This window comes from Sinocyclocheilus grahami, unplaced genomic scaffold (genome assembly GCF_001515645.1).
Source record: "Sinocyclocheilus grahami isolate Dianchi unplaced genomic scaffold, SAMN03320097.WGS_v1.1 scaffold198.1, whole genome shotgun sequence".
NCBI lineage: Eukaryota > Metazoa > Chordata > Actinopteri > Cypriniformes > Cyprinidae > Sinocyclocheilus > Sinocyclocheilus grahami.
In genome coordinates, this window is record NW_015505377.1 from 740,516 (window position 1) to 755,120 (window position 14,605).

General features: G+C 34.0%; 2 protein-coding genes across 2 annotated transcripts in view; both read left to right on the top strand.

The window, feature by feature from the left end:
- The window catches only part of LOC107595170 (zinc finger MIZ domain-containing protein 1-like), a 50,098-nt gene extending 40,777 nt beyond the window's left edge, over positions 1-9,321 (top strand). The window contains exons 14-22 of the mRNA XM_016285510.1: positions 207-417; positions 512-617; positions 703-845; positions 1,852-1,919; positions 2,001-2,069; positions 3,305-3,531; positions 4,672-4,820; positions 6,704-6,928; positions 8,637-9,321. Coding sequence (XP_016140996.1) covers positions 207-417; positions 512-617; positions 703-845; positions 1,852-1,919; positions 2,001-2,069; positions 3,305-3,531; positions 4,672-4,820; positions 6,704-6,928; positions 8,637-8,729 — 1,291 coding nt within the window. The 3' untranslated portion in view covers positions 8,730-9,321. The remainder of the gene's footprint in view (positions 1-206; positions 418-511; positions 618-702; positions 846-1,851; positions 1,920-2,000; positions 2,070-3,304; positions 3,532-4,671; positions 4,821-6,703; positions 6,929-8,636) is intronic.
- Positions 9,322-11,585: 2,264 nt separating this feature from the next.
- Positions 11,586-14,605, top strand: part of LOC107595171 (peptidyl-prolyl cis-trans isomerase A-like) — a 4,810-nt gene continuing 1,790 nt past the window's right edge. Inside the window, exons 1-4 of the mRNA XM_016285511.1 lie at positions 11,586-11,785; positions 12,245-12,275; positions 12,375-12,463; positions 13,814-13,910. Coding sequence (XP_016140997.1) covers positions 11,636-11,785; positions 12,245-12,275; positions 12,375-12,463; positions 13,814-13,910 — 367 coding nt within the window. The 5' untranslated portion in view covers positions 11,586-11,635. The remainder of the gene's footprint in view (positions 11,786-12,244; positions 12,276-12,374; positions 12,464-13,813; positions 13,911-14,605) is intronic.

The window sequence follows — 14,605 nt, forward strand, 5'->3', positions numbered from 1 at the left end:
ATTTTTAATTTTTAATTTCAATAATATTGAATCTGGAAGCTAAATATTGTAATATCGAATCAGGTGGTTTATGCCAGTTCCCAGCCCTGTGTTTTATTAGCACTTTACTATCACAAATACGTACATACACACACACACGCGAATAAATATATAAAAGCAGCCAGACAGAGTCTTCCTGTTCAAATCCGTGTGTGTTTGTGTCTCAGGTCTGATCTGGAGCTTCAGTTCAAGTGTTATCATCATGAAGACAGACAGATGTACACGAACTGGCCGGCGTCGGTGCTGGTCAGCGTCAACGCCACACCGCTCACTATCGAGCGCGGCGACATCAAGACTTCCCACAAACCCCTGCACCTGAAGCACGTGTGTCAGCCGGGCCGAAACACCATCCAGATCACCGTGACGGCCTGCTGCTGTGTGAGTTACACACACACACACACACACACACACAGTCCTCTTGTGCTCGTCTGGTGAGTGTTGCGTGAGCGTCTGCGTTGTGTTTTCTCTGCAGTCGCACCTGTTTGTCCTTCTGCTGGTTCACCGGCCGTCGGTTCGATCGGTGCTGCAGGGTTTACTGAGGAAGAGACTCCTCACCGCCGAACACTGCATCACTAAAGGTATCGCTTCAGTCTGTCTGTCTCTCTATTGGTCAGTCTCTGTGATTCGTTGTGCATTCATGAGCCTTCATTCTCTGTCTCTCAGTGAAGAGGAGCTTCAGTAGTGTGGCTGTGTCTGTCGGTGATGATGGAGTGGAACAAACGGCCATCAGAATCTCTCTAAAGTGTCCAATCACGTTCAGACGCATTCAGCTGCCGGCGCGAGGCCATGACTGCAAACACATGCAGGTCCGGAAGTCTTTTAAACAGCCTAAACGCTTGCTTGGATATCGAATGCATGAGCCACTAGAGGGGTTTTTACAAAAAATGATTTTACTAAATGTATTTTTATGGCTGTTAATGGCAAATCTGCTTGGGAATGATATTTATTTGGAAAATCACTACAAATACGTTTTAACTGAATTTAAAATATTTCTAGAATTAGTCTAAAAGAGGGTAGAAAAAGATGCAAATAAAATCCTTAATGCAAAGTCTGGATTTTACATGTTCTATAAAAATATTTTTTATATAATTTGCTTTGCCTTCAGTAAAGTATAAAATATATAAAAAATAAAAAATAGCAAAAATGTCTTTATTTCATTTAGAAGAAAATAAATTCTCACACAGTATAAATCACACAGAGTTTTTACATACCAATTACCATACCAACACTACCAAATTGTAATGCTCACCAAGGCTGCATTTACTTGATCAAAAAATACAGTAAAAACAGTAATATTGTGAAATATTATTACAATTTAAAATAGCTGTTTTCTATGTGAATATCTGTTAAACTGTAATGTATTCCTGTGATGCACAGCTGTATTTTCAGCATCATTCCTCCAGTCTTCAGTGTCACATGATCTTCAGAAATCATTCTAATATGCTGATTTACTGCTCAAGAAACATTTCTGATTATTATCAATGTTGAAAACAGTTTTTTGTGGAAATTGTGATACATTTTATTTTTCAGGATTCACAGATGAACAGAAAGTTCAAAAGAACAGCATTTATTTGAAATAGAAATCTTTTGAAACATTATAAATGTCTTTACTGTCACTTTTGAGCAATTTAATGCACGTTTTCTGATTAAAATGATTTATTTTAAAGTAATAAAGTATTAAAAAGGGAACAGGATCATTATATTTGGGGGTCAAAAATAATATTTGACATCATAAAAATGTCTACGTTTACATATAAGTGTGGTAATGTTGTCTAAACGTTGTGTTAATGTTGTGATAATGTTCTCTTGCAGTGCTTTGATCTGGAGTCTTATCTAGAGCTGAACTGTGAGCGGGGCTCATGGAGATGTCCGGTGTGCAAGTAAGCTCCTCCAGTCACTCCTCAGATCACGACTGAGATGCTTGAGTGATGCAGAACTGATCTTCTGTTTGTCTTCTTCAGTAAAGCGGCTCTGTTAGAAGGTCTGGAGGTGGATCAGTACATGTGGGGGATCTTGAACGCTCTTCAGAAGTAAGTCAACATTTAGTGCTCGCGTTGTATAAATGTCTTTACTGTCACTTTTGAGCAATTTAATGCACGTTTTCTGATTAAAATTATTTATTTTAAAGTAATAAAGTATTAAAAAGGGAACAGGATCATTATATTTGGGGGTCAAAAATAATATTTGACATCATAAAAATGTCTACGTTTACATATAAGTGTGGTAATGTTGTCTAAACGTTGTGTTAATGTTGTGATAATGTTCTCTTGCAGTGCTTTGATCTGGAGTCTTATCTAGAGCTGAACTGTGAGCGGGGCTCATGGAGATGTCCGGTGTGCAAGTAAGCTCCTCCAGTCACTCCTCAGATCACGACTGAGATGCTTGAGTGATGCAGAACTGATCTTCTGTTTGTCTTCTTCAGTAAAGCGGCTCTGTTAGAAGGTCTGGAGGTGGATCAGTACATGTGGGGGATCTTGAACGCTCTTCAGAAGTAAGTCAACATTTAGTGCTCGCGTTGGACGTCTTGGAAGCCAGACCAGCTGGTTTATAAGGTGGCCGAGAAAGCTCAACGCGCTGCAAATGAAAAAAACACATGCAAATAGAAAAAGCACCTGCAAATTAAGAAAACATCTTCATCAGTTTGACAGCACATGTGCTGCAGATACTCACAACACAGACAATAACAGAAACACGTTGCAAATACTCACAACACAGACCACCTGACTGGGACATGCTTATCAATGTCTACTCAAAAAGGTGAGATTTTATATGATTCCTTAGCTTTTTTATTTAGCCTAAGTAAGCTGACGAAATGCACAATCACTTTAACTGAGAAACTTCCTTTACAAAAATGAACCATGCTTTTACTATTAAAATAAATAAAGAGGAAAAATAAATGGCCTATATATATACAAATTGTATATTTTTTTTAATAAAAATTGTATAGTTAATAGTATTAATGCATAGTTAATGCTATAGTTAAATCATTAAAAACACTAACCATAGTTTAACCATGATATTTTACTACACTTTTACTATAATAAAACCATGGTTTTGTGTTTGGTTGTGATTGTTTGCAGCACGTTTCTGTTTTTGCTTATTTTGTATTTGCAGCGCATGTGCTGTCAAACTGATGAAGATAAATAATATTAATTCGCTGGTGCTTTTTCTGCTTGCGTGTGTTTTCTGAAGTTGCAGCGCGTTGAGCTCTCTTGGCCTCCGTAGGTTTAGGTGTTTTGCACAGATGTACTTTCTGTCGTTGCAGCTCAGAGTTTGAGGAGGTCACGATAGACCCGTCCTGCAGCTGGAGGCCGGTGCAGATCAAATCTGAGCGGCACATAAAGCAAGATCCAGACGGGTTGATGTCCAAGCGTTTCAAAACCATGAGTCCCAGTCAGATGGTGCTGCCCAACGTGATGGACATGATCGCTCAGCTCAGCCCGGGAGCGTCTCCGTACCCCAACAACAGCACTATCCAGTACATCAGCCCAGGTGCGGCCCATTACCCAGAAGCACTCATGATGGGCACTCTATAGCTGTGTCCGAAATCGCTCACTCGCTCACTAATCCCTATATAGTAGGGATGTAACGATGAACCGCGAGCCGGTTGAAAATCGATGCAAATATGTGTCCCTGCAGCACAAAAGCAGTGTTAAGTCGCTGGGGGATATTTGTAGCAATAGCCAACAATACATTGTATGGGTCAAAATTATACATTTCTCTTTTATGCCAAAAATCATTAGGATATTAAGTAAAGATCATGTTCCATGAAGATATTTAGTAAATGTCCTACCGTAAATATATCAAAACTTAATGTTTGATTAGTAATATGCATTGCTAAGAACTTCATTTGAACAACTTTAAAGATGATTTTCTCAATATTTAGATTTTTTTGCACCCTCAGATTCCAGATTTTCTAATAGTTGCATCTCTGCCAAATATTGTCCGATCCTAACGAACCATACATCAATGGAAAGATTATTTATTCAGTTATTAATGAATTCGGACACGCTGTCGCAGACATATGTACTTTTTACTTTATATTACATGTACCTTATTTTAGAAAATAACATTAATAACAACAACACTCAAAATGACTTTATATTGTAATTATACATACCTCCGCGTCAGCTTTGTGGTTTCATCGATGGTATATTATTCATTTGTTTTGTAATGCTTATATGTTCATAATCATTAAATACTATTAAAATACTGTCAACAAAAATAAACACACATTAAAGCATGTTCATAATTTTATGTATTTATTATTTGTAGTATCTTGAAACTCTCCCGAGCAGTATTTTGTGCTCAGATAAGATAAAAATAGGCTTAGAGCGACTCATTTTACATCAGAAAGAATTCTCTACCTACAGGTGATCTCTCATTCGAACTCTATTCCAGCTCATCAGTTCTCCGCATTGGATTGTGGGAAATAGTGCTTTAGTGAGTGTACATCAGTCGAAATCAGAATGCATTGTGGGTAAAAAGTAGTGAACGAAGGAATGAAGTCGTTCAGCACTACAGAATGGCTGACAACCGATATAGTGCACTATATAGGGCATAGGGAGCAGTTTCGGACACAGCTTATGTAAATACAAATGTACACGTTCTTATGCAACCTCTGTTTCCCAGGCAACCGTTTCCAGGGCCACAGTAAGTTTGGTGACTATCCCCATGGCAACGCCGCATCATCATCATCAGTGAGTGAGTTCGTTCAGGGGCCACACCCCCCCGCTGACCTCTCGACCTCTGAGAGCCTGACACACACGCTGCAGGATACCGTGAGTCTCTGAAACACACACACACACACACAGCAGGTGTGGTCCGTTCTTCGTCTGTCGCTAATTTGATTGTTGACGATTTCGCTTGATCTCTGATTGGTTGGTTCTTCGAAGCTCATCCTGGAGTTGCTGTCATAGCAACAGGTCCGTAAACAGCTTATTTCACGTAAACAGGACTAGATCGCATCTTTTTAAGCAGAATTGATATTTAAAATCTGTCCCAGCCACTGCTGCTTTATTAGAAGAGTACCCTACTGATCCAGGGACAGTCATTTACAATAATAATCATTTACAAATTAATTCGAAAATAATATTATAATGTTACGTAATCTATATTAGTATAGACACAGCCAGTTTTACTCATTGAAATATTTATTCATGATAAAATAATAACTTTATAATTGTATACGAGTCTTACACACATGCTGTTCAGTTAATCTGAGTCGTGCATTAGTTTGAGTGATGACAGATATTATATATATATATTATATTAATTAAATGAATTGATAATTACAATATTGAAATAAAAATGTAAAGCCTGTACAAATATAAATCGTGAATATAAATAATTGTGAATTTTAATATAATAAAAACAGTGCACATTTCATTTATGTGTTATAATAACATTTATGTAGTTTTGTTCGCTTGGCTGTTTCCAGAAATGTGTCAGGTTTTTTCGTCAGGTGTCTTTTTTAATGATAAGATGTCGTTACGTTGCTGTCTCGCCGCAGCCAATCGCTGCGCTGCTGATCGCTGCTGATCGCGGTCTCGAGTATCCATGCATCTGCTCTTTACGGGGAACACGAGAACACACACTAATCAAATATGCTAATTCGTTTGAAGAACCAAATTAGCCAGAGATCAGTTATGAGGATTAGAAGATCCGGCATCTTTCAGATCATCTCAGATGTATTAAGCGAGGAACGAGGAACGGGCCCCTGATGCAGTTCAGTCGGGTTTAGTATTATTTGCATTCAGGATGTTCTGTACTTATATTTGTGTTATGGTCATTTTTTTTTAAATATACACAGTTTTGTATAAATACTGTTTATCTTTTTTATAATTTTTTGCACTGTTATTGTAGCTTTTAATGTAGTTCTTTTTTATTGCTTTTTTAATATTCTGCCTTACAAAGGATAATTATAATAATAACTTTATTTGTTTAGTTAGCCGTTTGTTAAATATATATATATACTATAAAATAAACAACTAATTAAATTAAAAGTTATTATTCTAATTATCCTTTGTAAGGCAGAATATATAAATATTAAAAAACAATTAAAAGCTATATATATTATATATATGTAATATGAATATATTTTTTAGTTTATTTCCTTTTTTTGTTTATTTATTTTAAACTATTGCACTTTTACTGTAGATTTTATCATACTTTTAGTCTTTTTTATTGTTTTAATCACTTTTATAATTTGTTTTTTAATGTTTGTATATTTTGTCTTACAAATAATAACAATAAAATAACTTACATGAATAAATAAAATAACTTTCATTCAATAATTTCATTATTGATAACTGTTTTGTATATCTGTAACCTGAGAGAAATTGTTTGAATTAGAAAAAAGAGATATTTCTTTTTAATCAGATGATATGATAAAACGTGATACATGAAACATTGATATCAGCCAGTGCCAATATGTTATGCATCCTTAATTTATAAATCTTTCAATTTACTCTTTACTCAATTGTTTCTGTATAAATACTATTTTTACAGTACTTTTTTTTTTGTTACCGAATGAATTAGAAAACCCCTGGAATTTCTTCTTAATCATATGATGCAGTAATTTAAAAAAAGGTTTATATCAGAAAATAGCAGTGTTGAGTATCCTTAATGTCAGTTCATGCGTGTTTTCTGTTTTCTGTCACAGATGCTTCACCCCCTCAACACAGATCAATCCCACAATGCTCTGCAGCACGGTATGCAGCCGTTACATCACAGCGGCCCGCCCCATGCCTGCAGGCCGCCGCCCAGCCAGCGGAGCTCCGCCCCCCGCGGCCACATGCACCCAGAGATGACCTTTAACCCCTCGGCCAACCTGGAGGGTCAGTGTGGAGGTCCGAGCAGCGCAGACATGCGCGAGGCCTCCTTAGATGTGAGTTCAGACTGACTCCAGACACTTTTGATCTTGATTTCATTAACATTCATATGTTTATAACCTGTTTTAACGAGAAAAAATATATATTTCTGATCAAATAATGCGATAATTAAAAAAGCACTGATATCAGCCAATACTAATATGTTGCACATCCATAATTTATAAATATTCATCAATCAATGTATATTTTAAATGTACGTGATTTTGTATAAATACTATTTTCACTGTACATTTACATTTTTTGTTTAAATTATATTTTGAATGCTTTTTTGATATTGATATTTTATATTTATATTATATTATTTATTATCTTTATTAGAGCTTTTGTATATTTGTATATTCTGCCTTACAAATAACAACAAAAGCCAACAAATAATAATAAAAATAATAACTCAAATATATAACAAAATAATAATAATAATAATAATAATTCATGTTCATTGTTTTGTATAAATACTAATTTTACATTACATTTTATATATTTATATATATATTATATTTATATTGTTTATATATTTCCTTTTTGTTTATTTATTTAAATCCTTACACTTTTATTGTAATTTTTATTGTGCTTGTTTTAAGATTTTTTTTATTGTTTTTATGATTTATTTTTCTTTACATTTGTATATTCTGCCTTGCAAATAACAGAAACAAACAAAATAAAAAAACAGTAATAACAAAAACAATAACAATAATAGTAACCGTAGTAATAATAATAACAACAGTAATCTACACTATTTTGTATAAATACAAATTTTACATAAAATTTTATTTTTTTGGTTTATTTATTTCATATTTGTATATTGTACCTTACAAATAACAACAAAAACCAACAAATAATAATAACAATAATAACAAAAATATATAACAAAATAATAATAATAATAATAATAATTCATGTTCATTGTTTTATATAAATACTAATTTTACATTACATTTTATATATTTATATTTATATATATATATTATATTTATACATTTATATTGTTTATATATTTCCTCTTTGTTTATTTATTTAAATTATTACACTTTTATTGTAGTTTTTATTGTGCTTGTTTTAAGAAATGTTTAATTGCTTTTAATTGTTTTTATGATTTCTTTTTCTTTACATTTGTATATTCTGCCTTACAAATAACAGAAGAAAAATAAAAACAATAACAATAATAGTAACAGTAGTAATAATAATAACAACAGTAATGTGCACTATTTTGTATAAATACTAATTTTACATTACATTTTTATTTTTTTGTTTTGTATTTATACATTTATATTGTTTATATATTTCCTCTTTGTTTATTTATTTAAATTATTACACTTTTATTGTAGTTTTTATTGTGCTTGTTTTAAGAAATGTTTAATTGCTTTTAATTGTTTTTATGATTTCTTTTTCTTTACATTTGTATATTCTGCCTTACAAATAACAGAAGAAAAATAAAAACAATAACAATAATAGTAACAGTAGTAATAATAATAACAACAGTAATGTGCACTATTTTGTATAAATACTAATTTTACATTACATTTTTATTTTTTTGTTTTGTTGATTTATTTCATGTTTGTATATTGTACCTTACAAATACCAACAAAACCAAACCAAACTAATTTTGTGTGCTTATACTGTATATATCATTATATCTACAGCAGAAAAGCTTGCTAAGTGTCTGGTGTGTTTGTGAGCTGAGAAAAGCTTGTTTTCCTCCTGCAGCTGCTGCCGGACCTGATGAATCCAGACGATCTTCTGTCGTACCTTCCCAGCAGCAGCAGCGACGACCTGCTGTCTCTCTTTGAGAATAACTGAGACCCCAGACCCTCCACTAGCAGCTGCTCCATACCTGACAAACACAAATGCACTTACCGTCACCTCCTCTTCCTGCACAGACTACAGATTTCAAAACCAGCGTTGACAGACGAACGGATGCCGACGGTAGCATTATCTCTGCCTCCAGATTCCTTATTTTTATCTGCCAGAACGACTGATTGTCGCTCAGTGTTTTTAAAATCTTTGTCAGCAAATGAACGAGAGAAATGCGGAGCTGCAATGAACTTTGCAGCTAAATTCAGTCTTTTTGATTTTGATTTTGATAGGAAGAACCAGACAAACAATTGAAGCACAGCTCTTATTCAAAATAAATCACGTTGTTTGGAAGCGTAAAGGGGAAAAAACGGAAATCAAACTCACACCATGCAATTATCCATCTAGTTCACTTCTGTTCATAATGCAGTTGTATTATTTTTGAGAAGCTCGTGTAAATATTTGTGAATACATTTGTTTTGATTGGCCATCCATGTTTCTTCTGTCCGTGTGTGAAAACATGGGCTGCGTTCAGAATGCAATGCTATACTGAACTATACTGCGTACTATTTTATATACAAAAATTAATTATTGACAAAAGCTTGAAATTACGAGATAAAAAGGCAAAAAACTGACTGTATTATAATTTTGACTTTTTTAATCTCATAATTTTGACATTTTATGTCCTCATTTTGACTGAGTATGTCATAATTACAACTTTGAAAGTAATTTCATCCCATTTTCACCTCATAATTATGACAGTAGTGAGTGGAAATTACACACACACACACACACACACTCTCTCTCTCACACACACACACACACACACACATATATATATATATAAATGGTATGTAATTGTGAGCGCAGCCTGTGTTACTCATCATGCGTTTCACATCCAGAAGGAGTGATACATAAAATGCTAAAAAAAATACACTTCCATTTAAGAAACCAATAATATGTAAAGCTGTCGGAGGCTCAGCTAAGGACACTTTATTGATATACAGACTTTCATGTTAATATGAGAAATATTGTTAATATGTACAAGTAAATATGACAGCCTTATGTGAAATAAATCTATACAGGCTTGTTTATTTGTAGAAAGGGCTTTTAATATTATTGTTTGCTCTGTTTTGTTTTGGTAAATTATTTTTTATTGTTCTTATGCTTTAACGCTTGTTCTGATGGTTACATCGCGTGGCAAAAAGTTATACACATGCAAAGAATTTTTGAGTCTTCCCTTTTTTATGAAAGAGACGGATGATTTTAATATCTGATTCTAAAAGACTTTTATCTGTGAAATCATTGAGGCTGCAGCTCTAAGACGCATCTCACGCACACAATAAATGGTTTTTCTGTGTGTCGCCATGTTTATGTTTATCTCTGAGATCACGGCTGTCATTATTTCACACGGCGTGAAGCAGAAATAAAGCATCTGATTGTGATTCTTTGCTGATTCCTGCAGATCTGTACGTGGATTCATGAATTGATCAGCAGCTCATACAAACGTCCTCAACAGACCAAACCTCAATAAACTCCGATATTTATTGTTATTACGCTGAATGATTGATTCCATGAGTTCATGAACTGCTTTCGGTGGATAATCATTTACTAACGTTCAGTTCAAATTTCATTTTTGCCGTAACTGAAGTCTGTTTTAAAAAAAAGAAACTATATGTCTCGATATATCATTGTGCATTAATGACAACATAAACTTTGCTGATGATAAAGCTCAAATAAATAAAAAAACATTTTATATATTTATTATATTTGGATTATTTTAGTATATTTTCATATTTAACATTGTACTTTTATTTTAAAATCATGTTACTAATAGTAGGCCTAATAATATTAGGTTATATAAACATACAATTTATGCATTTTTATTTAGCTAATAATGCGTATTTGATTTTTAGTCAAACTTATATAAATATATATTTTATTTGTAAATTGCGTGACGGACGCTCCACGACGTTTATAAAGTAACGGCACCTTGACCTCATTAATATTCATAAGCCTAGCCTTCGCCATGGTGGAATATTTACAACCCGTTAAAAATGATCCAAAATATTTTACCTTATAACACTTTAGCGCGTAACATGTTTCTAAGAAAAGAAAAAAAAACAGTTAAATTATTTAGATGTAGCTGCAGCTTCTATGCGTATTTAATGTTTTTTTATATTTATTTAAATAGCTGCATTTTATGAAGTATTTATTATTTTAATTAAATTGAATCATTTTTAAGTCAAAATACTTTTGTTTTATGCTTTTATATGTTTTATATATGTTAAATAATTTATGTCTTATATGTTTATAATAGTTTTATATGAATTCACGTGAATTTATTTATTATTTATGTTTATATATTTATTATATTTTTATATTTAACATTGTACTTTTATTTTTAAAATCAGGTTACTAACAGTAATAATATTAGGTTACATAAACATAGAATTTATGTGTATTTTAATTTAATAATTCATGCGTCTGAGGGTTTATTTGATTCAGGAGTCATAAACTTATATAGATTTCTAGATTTTTTATTTGTTTTTTTAATATATATTTATATAAATAGCTACAATTTAAGACATATTTTTAACTTTTATTTTACACATATTAATTATATTTTACACATTTTAATTAAACTGAATAATTTTATTTAATTATCAAAAAAAATTGTTTTATCTTATGTTTTTATATGTCTATAATCTATTTATTCTAAAAAAAAAAAAAAAAAATTATTTTTTTATTCTATTATTTTAATCTATTTATTAACATGTATTTATTTATTGTTTATGTTTACGAATCAACATGTGACTGACACACGCGCTCGCGCTCTTAAACGCTTCCGTGAGACGCTTCAGCACTTCCTGTGCGTCAGTAACTCCGCGGCGTCGGTAACCGGAATCAGCATGTTGTTCATCAGCAACAGGTTTAAGTTGTGTTCGCTGGCGTTCACCGCCGCGCGCATGTACGCCACCGGAGCTCAAGCCAACAGCAACCCGGTGGTGTTCTTCGACATCGCGGCGGACAACGAGCCGCTCGGTAGAGTCACCTTCGAAGTGAGTGTGAGAGACGTTACGAACTCTACTATGCGGAAGGCTCAGCTTATGAATATTAATGACGCACCGCGACGTTCGTCTGTCTGATTGGCTGAAAGAACGCTGGACGCTTGACAGTTGGCGAATCAACGAATACGAGGAGGGGTTATGAATATTAATTAGATTGCGTGACGGACGCTCCACGACGTTTATAAAGTAACGGCACCTTGACCTCATTAATATTCATAAGCCTAGCCTTCGCCATGGTGGAATATTTACAACCCGTTAAAAATGATCCAAAATATTTTACCTTATAACACTTTAGCGCGTAACATGTTTCTAAGAAAAGAAAAAAAAACAGTTAAATTATTTAGATGTAGCTGCAGCTTCTATGCGTATTTATTTCGCAATGTGATTATTTTACAATATTTTAAAAGTGTTTCTCATTCATTGACCTTTAACTCTCTTCCTGAACTGTAGCTGAATGCGGATGTTGTGCCCAAAACAGCAGGTGAAGTACTTGAAAACATTTCATATTTTGTTTTGAATGTGCTTTAAAAAGACAAATGAAAGTAAAAGTCATCATTGTGATCTTCTGTGTGTTTTCTAGAGAACTTCCGAGCTCTGTGCACCGGCGAGCATGGGTTCGGATACAAGGGCTCCATCTTCCACAGAGTGATCCCACAGTTCATGTGTCAGGTGACCAGATCCTCGTCCAGATCCTCGTCTAGGTCACACGCCTGCATGAGCTTCATATGCTTTAGATTGAAGCTCTGTCCACAGAAACACATCAGACCGTATGAATGAATGATGCTTATTAAAGCGATAGTTCACCCAGAAATGAAAATGTGATGTTTATCTGCTTACCCCCGGGGCATCTGAGATGTAGGTGACTTTGTTTCTTCAGTAGAACACAAACTCCAGCCGTTGCGGTCTGTCAGTCGTATAATGCATGGCAATGGTAACAAAATCTATGAGAGTAAAAAAACATGCACAGACAAATCCAAATTAAACCCTGCGGCTTGTGACGACACATTGATGTCCTAAGACACGAAACGATCGGTTTGTGCCAGAAACCCAACAGTATTTATATAATCTTTTACCTCTAATACACCACTATGTCCAGCTGTCTCTGAGCGTGCGCACGGCCTCCGGTGCGTGAGGTGTGTACGCGCTCTGGTGTAGTTTACGCAAGTGATCTCTCGCACGTATACGTCACTCATTGTTTACACAGTGCACAAACATTGTAGGTACGACGGCTAATCAAAATGGTACTTACTTGCGCTTATCCGGATTGTTCAAACCGACTTAAAACTAAAAGATCCAGAAACCCAACAGTATTTATATCATCTTTTACCTCTAATACACCACTATGTCCAACTGCTTTGTGCGCGCGCACGGCCTCCGGTGCGTGAGGTGTGTACGCGCTCATAGATTTTTTTTTTACTCTCATAGATTTTGTTACCATTGCCATGCATTATACGACTGACAGACCGCAACGGCTGGAGTTTGTGTTCTACTGAAGAAACAAAGTCACCTACATCTTGGATGCCCCGGGGGTAAGCAGATAAACAACACATTTTCATTTTTGGGTGAACTATCCCTTTAAGTTACTCCCCTGCATGTCTTGTGTTATATTTAATGTGACGGTAAATATAACATTTCAAACAATTACAGCAGTGTAGCATCTTATGCTACCATTTCAATGCTTTTTTCCAGCATTTTACAGCATGCATGTTTTGACCTAATTGATAGACTGTATATTTGTACTTTTTCTTTAATTGCAAACAGGCTAAAATGTGCTTTGAAATGGTGAATCCTGAGCAAATGTAACCAGTTGCTTTGTGTTAATGCAGAATCCCTTTAATGATCCGTGTGAATGAAACCGTGTTGCTCTTGCTGTCTTTACAGAAGAACCGCATTAACTCTGCATGACTAATTTCACATTTGATGACGAATTGTTTCATACTGCCTCGCATGGGATTCAGTGAAAAAACGTGTGCTTTTCACGTGTTTGCTCTTCTTTACACTACTTTGTGTTTGTCTTAGGGAGGAGATTTCACAAATCACAACGGAACCGGAGGAAAGTCCATCTATGGTCCGAGATTTCCAGACGAGAGCTTCAGACTGAAACACACCGGCCCAGGTAAAACTCTCTTAAATGTGTTTGCTTGCTTCATCAGATGCTGTGACTTTCATTCTTTGGTCTATGAATGTTTTCATGTGTTCTTGGTAAACGTCAGTGAGTTCGCTGTACAAAGATCATCCAGGGTTTCTGTAGGAACGTGTCGACGCCTCTAGGTGGCGCTATAAGAGCTGTTAAAAGCCAACTAGTGCTACTGTTAACTAAAACGATTACAAGTGCTTTTATTAATTGAGATAAAAAATCTAAAATATTAAATGAAACCGGACACTAAATTAGAAATGTTGGTTTAGCAACTAACTGAAAAGTTCTAAAATTGCTCAAACTTAAACTGAAAACATTATCAAATAAAATAATTTATAATGTATAATGCTTTAATTTAAAGAAGCTAAATAGAAATATAAAAAAAAAAAAATACAGAAGCACAACAAAATGACAAACTTTAATTAAAAAATATATAAAAGAAAAAAAATAAATAAAAGCTAGTTACATTTAATATTAAAACTGAAATAAAAATAAAGCAAAATAGAAATATTTTAAACAATGACAAAAGCACAACAAAATGACTTAAACGGAAGTTAAAATAAAGCTAAAAGGAAATATTTACAAGAAATGCTAATAAAAATGACTAAAACTTGAGCTGAGGGGGAAAAAAGTGTGTGTGTGTGTGTATGTGTGTGTGTGTGTGTGTGTGTGTG